Below are 10,024 nucleotides of genomic sequence, written 5' to 3' on the forward strand. Positions count from 1 at the left end.
AATAATATAAAAATTCATAAAGTGATAAAAAAAAGTTAACTAACAATTTTAATCTCCAGAATTTAGAACTTAACAAAGACATAAATAAAAATAAAATCATCAAAACAAAAAAAAATGTAATCGACACATCATTTCAAATTAATTTTAATTGTAAAATGTACATGTGTCAAATAGTGAAAGAGAGTAGTTTTATTAATTCTTCAATTCTCAAATAGTAAACTTTTACTGATAATATAGAGGTTAATTTGTGTTAAAAATTATTTTGAATCGTAATTTCATATTGCATTAGTACAACATGAAGTAAGAAAAATAACTACTTCAAGCTTTTATAATTATTAATTAACATATGAAAAACTGCTACATTAAAGAATTAAAATGTATTAAACGGGAAATATAAAAGACAAGTCTCCCCCTACCTATATTTTAAATAAAATATTTATCTTAGTGACATTAACATAAATTTAAGAGAGAAAAAATTGAAATTAATCTGTCCAGTAAGAATACACAATAAACAGTTTATTGAAGAATATATTACAGTGATACTTTTATTGGTTAGACTTATTTTTAAAGTTATTAAGATTATAAGATATTAAAAATGCAGGAAAAATAGTTTTCAATCTAATTTTAAATGGTTATTTTATACTATTAATTATATTATTTCACTTTAAACGTTTAATTATTGTATATTGAATAGTTTTTGAAATGATTTTAACAATTACTTTGTTTTCAATTTTATGTCTTTCATTTAAAGAATGGAATTGAAATTATGTTAAAGTGATAATTTTACACCATTATTTTTCGGACAACCTTAAAGCATAAAATTTATAAGTTAATTATGAAATTAATTTTGAATTATAATTCTATTCCGAAGTACATATTCACAACTTATTCAAGTTGAATTGATTGCCAATCGTTACCGCTTATAAATAATTCTATGGACCTCCTTTGTACTTACTGATTTAATTCATTTTTCGGCTCAGGATCGTATGTGTCGTTCATTTGAAACATGGCCAGCTCGCTGCGGTCAAAATAAAATACACTGCAAAACTAAAAATTACAACACCGAAGCAAAATCCCACACGCATAAGGACGAAGAGAATAAAGTCCTCCTCAAGCCATTACCAGTGTTATGAAGAGAACAAAAGGAAACACATGCTTGCTACAAAACTTTCAATCTACATATATAAAGCGCGGTGGAAATAGGAATTCCTCTACGAAAACCGACCTAGAAATGCAATTTCAGTTATCTAAGCCTCCGTTTTGTTATACTTGTCTTTTGCAGCCTTGACCATAGATTAAATGCTCTTCAGCATTGGCAGTATCTGAAAAACAAAACACCAACAAACGGCTCCATGAATCGATCATAACTGGCTACAGCCCAAGTTCAGAAAGGAGCTGGCGCCATCTTGGAGTTTCTTCATCAAAAATATAGGTCAAGGGTGATATAAGAACTCCACTGCCTCCAATCTGCATAATATGAACGAAGTCAACAGGAAATCAGGTGTGAGAATCACAGATGAATAAGAAAAAAATATAGTTTTTCGATATGCATAAGCTTTGGAATTTCATTAGGTCGAATGGCCTAATAATTTATCCAGAACCAGTGAAGGAGTATAGCTGGGTTGTCTTGTCTGCACTCTGCAATCTGCTCATTCAACAAACACCACGCATTCTATCTGTCTCTCCTAATTTTCCTCCCATGTTTCCCCCACAAGCTCACAACTATCTTCACCAACAAGATAATAAATCCAAAAAACAAGTGTTTTTGACATTAGTTCAAAAACTCACCGCTCTAAGTTGTTGTATAGACTTGTATAGTGCCTTCTTAGGCACACATATGACTATAGCATAGTAATCAGCTGTTACCTTCCCATCTCGCTTGCAGAAAACAGGACTTACAGTGGGTCCCTACAGATAGACAATCAAGTGTGCCTCTTACAATTAGGAAAGAGTTTATATCAAAAGATGATTCATGACTTAGAATACATCAGATTTTGCTAATGCAGAAAGCAAATGAATGAAATGATGAAAGCGGGAAGAATTAGCACTGGGGCAAATATTTCATCCCATAACACACCTGCAAGCCAGATAATGATGGCTGACTCAGTACTCTCTCAGCCACTTCCTCTGCACTGCTTCCCCTCATGTTTGCAGTTACCTGTCAAGTTTAGCATTAGAAAATGGAATGAAAAGAATGGCAATCACTGGAGGAGTTGGGGGGATTGGGAATTATAAATTATGCACCGTGAACTGCCCAATGGCCCTCAGATGTGCCTCCAATCTCTCGAGCATCTCATGTGTTGTTTCAAGTACTCCTTTCCGTTGGATCATTGATTTCCTGCTTGCAACAAGAACAGCCTGAAAAACATTCAATTGTTAGAGTGAGATAAAATCTGACAATACATAATGCAGAAGCAGTTGCTCAGTGCCTTCTTTCTCTAATAGTAAAACCAACAAAGCATGATAGTCAAGGTCAGAAAAGTCAATAATTGCTAACCTGACTTTCCAATACAACTCCACCTTCAATTTCCTTCAAGTTATTTTCTCTCAGTGTAGTCCCACTACTTACAAGGTCCAATATAGCATCTGCTATCCCCATCTAAATATAAAAAGACAAATAGCAGCAAAGACGCAAGAATCATAAGCAAAGGAATACAGTGGGAAAATTTTTGTCCGGAAAGGGGACATAATTTCTACAAAAAGATTCATTGTTTGCACAATGACTTGATTAAAATCCTAACAAAAAATAACACTAATAAATGTTGCCACAGAAAAAAATTCCTTAGTATGTTTTGTCATTTCATTAAGAGCAGTTTGCAATGCCAACAAACATTTGGTGCAGTAGTTTTATGCTGGTCACCATAGCATATAGAAGGGAAACAACAGAAGCATATAGAGCTAATAATCTCTTGCATTGCATGGAGAAAACACATTTTTAGGGAACAGTCAAGAAATATATAATTTTAATTTTAAATACTATATTTGTCATCATTGAATGCAAAAGATTGACTGCTCTATGCATATCTATCAACAACTAACCAGATAGAAAGCACTGTAATTTGCAGTCTTTCTGTTAGGTAACCCCCATTAGTAGTTTGTTTAAATAGATTACTTAGTTATCAATTAGTTAGTTATACTAGTGGGTTAGTTAGTTAGGTGAGTTTGAATATAGCACGTTGCCTATAAATAATAAAAGGGGTTGAGAGGAAGATGTGATCTGGTGATTTCAGAGGAAATACAAATTGTTGTGGGAGAGTCCAAGCCTCTCGAAAGTCCTGGGAATCATTTACATTCTTTTCAGAATAAAAACTTTTCTTTCTACAATTCTTATCCAGTTCTATCAATTGGTATCAAAGCTCCGATCTTGGAGCTGTGGGTGTAGAGTTCTTGCACATGATTCCAACATTTGATGGGAAGGAGGATTATTGGTGGCTGATCCAGGTAGAGCAATTTTTTGAACCCATTGGAGTACACATGAGGAAGAGAAGCTATCAAGGCAGCAAAGGCTCTAAGAGGTGATGCTCTCAACTGGTGACTTACATGGAAATGGTGCAACCAATATGCAGAGTGGTGGACATTTGTGAAAGCACTGATCAAATGATTCCAACCAGAGTATGATTTTGATCAACCATTGTGGGAAAAGGTGCAAGAAAACACAACAGAAGATGAAGGCTTAGAGAAAATAGAAGCCGTTGCTCAAGGACATAAAATGAACACAAGAAAGCTACAAGAATTGGGAGAAAGCCAACAACATTCTGGACAAAAAATGAAAAGAAAAAACAAAAGCAAAAATGACATTCTTGAGATCAAGAATCACAATGGCATAGATAAGGGAGGGGGCTTTCTTTGGGTTGTGAAGTGGAGGCAAAGGTTGAGGAAAGCCCTAGCTTTGGCATGAGCAGTGAACCTAGGACTGATTCGATGACAACAGTGGAGGGTTCAGGTTTGGGCAGTATGAAAAACCCATTCCTTCGCCATACCCACATGATTCAATTCCTTCCATGATGTGGGGTGATTCAACATCTATAACAAAAATTTGCATATCAAGTGAGGTGGACAAGCTGCTCCTACCTGAACCACCTGATTGTGGTGAATGTGTGGAGGCCAAGGCAGTACATGATGGAGATGAAAGCAGATAAAGTAATCATTCCACAAGGCCAACAAATAATTAGTGAGGAGAAGGGAGCATGGACAAGATTGGAAGTTCCTAGGAGTGGTGGAATTCATGAGGTTGAGGTTTAGCAGCCATGTCACAACTGAAATCCAAATCAAGAATTCAACAAATCTTGCCTATGTTGTGTTCTTGTTAGGGTGAGAAAAATTGGTAGACGAAGTACAAAAGCTGTTCAGAAAGAAGAACGAGAAACATAGGATTAATATGAATGTTTTGACTACACAGTAGAACATATATTTATAACATGAATCAATAATACAGAATATACAAATACTTAGTTACAGTAATTACAAAAATACTAATTTCTTTATTTACAGTATTACTATAATTATATAATTCTACCCTCTCCTTCAAGTTAGAGCATATAAATCATATGCACCAAGCTTGCTACATGTAAAACTAATTTGAGGACCTCTTAAAAGACTTGGTATAGACATTGTCAGTTGATCATAATTTACAAAACTAGTAGTAATGTCTCCGGATAAAATCTTCTCTCTAACAGTGTTATCAAATGGCGATTATGGCACCTAACACAGGGTATTTTTCCCTCAAGCCACCACAAGCATGGCAGTATTTAACGGGTTGTAGATGGGCAGCTATTATGTGCATGGCAGCCATGGCGGAAAATGTCAGTTTTTGAGGAAAAAATTGAAATGGACCTCTGATCCGACCCGATTGAAAGTGACCCAAGAACCAAAAAGCATACTTATTGATAGCGTTGCTATTGCGCCACCACAGAACGATGGTCAGCCACGAAATACTTGCTGTTGTGAAGTGTTTCTTCCATAGTAAAGATCGAGTCCTAATCGCAAATAAGTTCTTGGTGTGGGTACACATTTTTGAAGCATGATGGAGAAAGGGAGTGAAAGCCCAATTTTGCCCCAGCTACAATGTCATTTAGGGCTTTTTTAAGGGCAAAATGAAACTTTTATCCCACTTAAAAGTTTTTCTTTCTCTTCTCGAGCAAGCGTTATGTTCTCTCTCATGCTCTATTTTTTCTCCTTCTTCTCTAAAGCCAACTTCTCCTTCATCTCCTTCTTCACCATTTTTGCTGGAGAAGACATCCTTTCCAGCATCTATGAGGAGGGCCCTATTTTCCATTTTGCTTCTGTTTGCTGTTTTCTTCTTCAAACAATGTTTTGTTTCTCACTCAATATGCTCCTTTAATATATTTCAAAATGTGAATTACTGCATTCCAATGTCCGTCACAAGGAAAGTTAAAGAACTGACTCACAATATTGCAAAAGAGATGTATGGACAAGTAACTATTAGATAGTTTAATTTTCTAACCAATCTTCTATACCTTTCTAGATTTGAAAGTGACTCTCCTTCACTTGGCAGAAGTTTGGTATTAGGATCCCATAGGAGTATCAATGGGTTTGGCCCCCTTCAATCTTGTTCCCTCTAGGATATTCATTGCATACTTCCTTTGAAAAATCACAATCCCACTCTTGGATTGTGCCACCTCAATCCCCAAAAAGCATTGAAGTCTACTAAGATTTTTTGTTTGACAATACTAACAAAGGTGTTGTTTTACCTGTTCAATGTCATGGTGATTACTTCCTATAATGACAATGTCATCTAGATACACAAGTAAATTCAATCAGAGATTGAATGACAATAAATAACTGAGTGGAAAGATGTCAGTGATGGATAGCAGCCATAGATATAAGTAGCCAGACAGATGTCATTTTGGCAACAAGAGGGAAAATGTCACCGTAGTCCAAGCCAAATAGGGAAGAATGAAAAACATAGGATGAATCCATATGTTTTGACTAAACAGCGAAGCATATATTTATAATAGAGATTATTAATACAAAATATATAGTTACGTAGTTACTGTAATTACAAATATACTGATTTTTCTATTTACAGTATTACTATAATTACATGATTCCAACAAAAGAAAAAATGGAAGTCCAACATTAGTTCAGCAGCAGCAAGAGTGGGAAGAGAGTACAATATAGTCGCTAAGTTTGGTTGTACAATTGATGCCTTTGAAGAAATTATAGGGATGAGGCAATATTCAAAAGGTGTCACTTCACTAGATTTTGGGCCACAGCTCATTTTTGTGCTTCATGGGGAAACTTATGCACCTGTTGCATCTGTAGCTATGAGAAAAAGAGACAACCAACTTTTATGCTTTAGACAATGGAACCCTAGTGGAGTTGTAATCCTTCTCCGTGACAACAAGGTGAAGCTTTAGGGAGGGGAGTATTATTAGGTAACCCCCATTAGTAGTTTGTTTAAATAGATTACTTAGTTATCCATTCGTTAGTTATACTAATGGGTTAGTTAGTTAGTTAGGTGAGTGGGTTTGAAAATGGCATGTTGCTTATAAATAATAAAAGGGGTTGAGAGGAAGATATTATCTAGTGATTTGAGAGGAAATATAAATTGTTATGGGAGAGTCCAGGCCTCTCGAAAGTCCTAGGAATCATTTACATTCTTTTCATTTAATGGAAACTTTTCTTTCTACAATTCTAATCCAGTACTTCTATCTACAGTTTGAACATCAACAATTTCAGCTACTATACACTTACAAAATATTTATCTATTGGGATTGAGATAATATTTAACTATGAAAGTAGTATATTAAGCTATAGAACAAAGATATAATATCTACAAACAATTATAGCAAGCAAGATCACCCCAAATTCCAACCGTGCTAGAAGCCAAAAGAAAAATCTTGTTATAATACAGTATTATCAATTATATTCTTGATAACTAGAAAATTTAAATGAATAATGTCTAATAAAAAAACACTATCTCTCACCGCTGGAGCAGCCTCCAATGCTCCATCAGCAGTTGAAAATGTCACATGCTTAAGTCCATTCTCTTTCATAAATTTGGGCCCCAGCTGAATAGTAAATCCAAATTTCAAATCAGATTTCCTCTTTTTAAAAGCTATCAGTAGAAATCTACCACAGTGATAAAGATTAGAAACATTAGTTGAACCTGAAATACTTACATAGGTGAATCCAGTAGCAACTCGTAGAGGCTTTTCTTCCGTCCATTGAGGCATTTTTGCTAGCTCCTCCATTGAATTTATATTTTCAAATATTCCATATTGGGGAATCTGAGATAACAGAGGGTACTCTAGATAATTGATTGTCCAAAACAATAATAAGAGAAGAATCAGAATCTAGTAATTTTACAGCATCATAATTTTAACTCACCGCAAGGGATAGATGGCAATCACCATACTCCAGAGCCTCATGGACAATGATAAGATCTTCATTACTCTAACAAAGGAAAATTATAAGATAAATATTTTGATTCTCAGGTATACCTTGGGGAATTTATCTGCAATTACAGTTAAACATAGGGGCACAGCAAATTTTCAAGCTGGAAATTTGTGATATAAGTTAATTAAGCCACATACAACAATTGAAAAAAAACATGTAAAATAAACACTCAATGGAACCTGACTGGGGAACAATCAAGTTTTATTACTCCAGGAGACAGGGAATAAAAGTAGCTATTAAATGAAAGAGCCAGTAATCTCAAGGGAATTTGTTCATACTGTAGAAGGAAAAAACGATAGCAATCATGATTTCAATCAGCCAAAAAATGTTCATACACATGCTCACCTGGCCATATTCACTGACTGTATCAAGTCCCACAATACCAAGGTCAAGATCTCCAGATAACAATTTTCTTACAATGTCTTTAGGCCTCTGAAACCAAACTTCCAAGTTGGACAGCTGCAATGGAAGAAAATTGATTTATGATCATTTAGCAGCACTTGGGCAAACAATTAAGGTGAGGTCATCTACAGGTGTTAATCAACACACTTATTAATAGGCTTCAAGAAAAACAGCTTCATATAGCACGGCATAAAGTGGCACTGTGGGATGGCAAAGAGCCATATCAAAATTCTACAAAATTTGTTAACTTAAACTAACAACCACAAAATGTAAATGTTCACATAATAAGCAAAATGCACACACACAGTGAGAGCCTGTAAATCACTAGTGAGCTCTCACATGATAGGTGACTGCTCTTTTAACAATGCAAAACATAAGGATGGGGTATCATGGAGTTATGATTATGACTCGAAACTGTGGAATCTCACAAAGCGAAGGAAAAAAGAGAACGCACCTGGGGAATTTCAGCAACATACTGTCTGGGATTGACCTGCTTCACTGACAATTGACAATTCTTCAAGGACAAAAGAAGACAGAATTACAGTCAGTAAAAGACAAACCCCGAAAAGAGGAGGAAATTAAAAATTAAGTGCATTTATTGATTCAACAATTACATGCGTATTTGCTTTACACCAGGAATCAACTCCCTCCACTATGCACACATTCCAACGTAAAATATATGACCGAGATTAATTTAGGCATATATCTCAATTTGGTGCCAACAACAAAGCTTTGATTACGAAACTCGAAATTTGAAGACATAAACAATGTAATCTACATGAACAGGCACCAACTCAAACCAACCATAGACAAGCTAACTGGTAGTACCGAATCGAATTCATGTTAAGAAAATAAGAATAAGAGTTGGAAACCTTGAGAAGTTCGAGTGTGTCAGAGGACATGCGACCTTTGCTGGGCAAACCGAGACGGATCTCTTTCCGGTGGGAAATTCTGCCGCCGGGGTTTCCATTGAGGAGTTGAGGTTCAGCCTGAGGCTGAGGCACGGAGAGTGAGGCGTAGCAGCACCAACTACTGGATTTGACGGAAGCGTGGAGAGGGAGATTCATCGTCATCGTCAACATTGCTCGCTATGTGAGATACTGAATACCAGATTACACACCCAAACGCCGCTTCGTAACACACAGATTTGCAGCGACTGTGCAAATACGTGGATGTCCACTTCCACGCGTTCCTTTTCTCTCTTTTTTGGCCTCTACTGAATTCAACTCTTTTATTGCACTCCATTAGTTTTTCCTTTTTCCCTCTTTTCCTATTTTTTGTCGTGTTGTGTAGGTTCCGCACCGTTTAAATACTATTATTTTTTTTATTTGTGTTTGCAGTGTAATTAGTTAAATTTATGAAAAAATAGTCAAAAATAAAATTTTTAAGGTTAACTAATTTACTCGACTTTAAAAATAAAGATATTCAATTAATTTAAAAAATAAAATAAAATTTAAGATTACACTTGATTTAGATTAAATGAAGCAAATTTACAAAGATTCATTGTGTGCGAAAATCGATAAAATAAGCCAGTTGTTCTTAAATTACATTTCCCTTCTAATCATCTTATATCATATGATATGACGTATCTCATAGACTAGATAAGCTTTAGAATTAAAAATAAAAATGTATAAAAAATAGAAACTAAAATAAAATAAAATTATTTTTAAAAAATTAAAAATTTGTTAAAATGTTAATACTAAAAATATATTTAAGTCTTTTATAAAATATAAGTGTTTTTAAAAGGTATAAATGTTTATATTTTTTATATTTCAAATACTTTGAGACATATTGTTTTACTATTTTAATGTATTAAATGACAAGATAATTAAATTTGAGATGCATTTATATTTGTTTCTATTTTATCTTATCCAAATTTAATAATTTAAAATAACATTGGGTTAATTTCACTCATAAATAAAATATACTAATTTTAATATTATAAACTAAGTAGATACGTTCGTGTGTTACACGGGTTTGTTTTAATTTTATTAAATTAATTTATTTTAAAATATAAAATATATAATTTAAATATAAAAATATATCAATATAGTAAAAAACTTATTATATTAAATATAATTACAATGAGAAAAATTATGAAATTTTTTTTTATATAATATTTTTTGTATATCTTATATATTTGTTTATCTTTTTTAATAATAAATGTTTTTTATTTCTTTTATTGACATTATTTTAGATA

General features: G+C 33.9%; 1 protein-coding gene across 1 annotated transcript; it reads right to left on the reverse strand.

Moving 5' to 3' along the window:
- Positions 1–1,003: 1,003 nt before the first annotated feature.
- On the reverse strand, positions 1,004–9,026 carry LOC113853124 (ATP phosphoribosyltransferase 2, chloroplastic-like). Its single transcript, XM_027483583.1, has 11 exons — positions 8,697–9,026; positions 8,279–8,338; positions 7,768–7,881; positions 7,354–7,419; positions 7,146–7,253; positions 6,951–7,034; positions 2,498–2,599; positions 2,245–2,358; positions 2,078–2,158; positions 1,789–1,908; positions 1,004–1,467 (listed from the first exon to the last, which is right to left on the reverse strand). Exons 1-11 carry the CDS (start codon positions 8,904–8,906, stop codon positions 1,372–1,374), a joined length of 1,155 nt encoding a protein of 384 aa, XP_027339384.1. The 5' UTR covers positions 8,907–9,026; the 3' UTR covers positions 1,004–1,371.
- Positions 9,027–10,024: the final 998 nt, after the last annotated feature.

Source organism: Abrus precatorius, unplaced genomic scaffold (genome assembly GCF_003935025.1).
Source record: "Abrus precatorius isolate BTA unplaced genomic scaffold, Abrus_2018 Scaffold10, whole genome shotgun sequence".
In the NCBI taxonomy this organism is placed as follows: Eukaryota; Viridiplantae; Streptophyta; class Magnoliopsida; order Fabales; family Fabaceae; genus Abrus; species Abrus precatorius.

What these genes read in the sequence shown, in the direction of transcription:
- LOC113853124 (XM_027483583.1), bottom strand. Translation starts at nt 8,906, where the DNA reads ATGTTGACGATGACGATGAATCTCCCTCTCCACGCTTCCGTCAAATCC. An exon ending in CAGTCAGTGAATATGGCCAG is followed by an intron (nt 7,420 to 7,767) that starts GTGAGCATGTGT and finishes TTCCTTTGTTAG; the next exon opens with AGTAATGAAGATCTTATCAT. An exon ending in CATTGGAGGCTGCTCCAGCG is followed by an intron (nt 2,600 to 6,950) that starts GTGAGAGATAGT and finishes TTTTATATTTAG; the next exon opens with ATGGGGATAGCAGATGCTAT.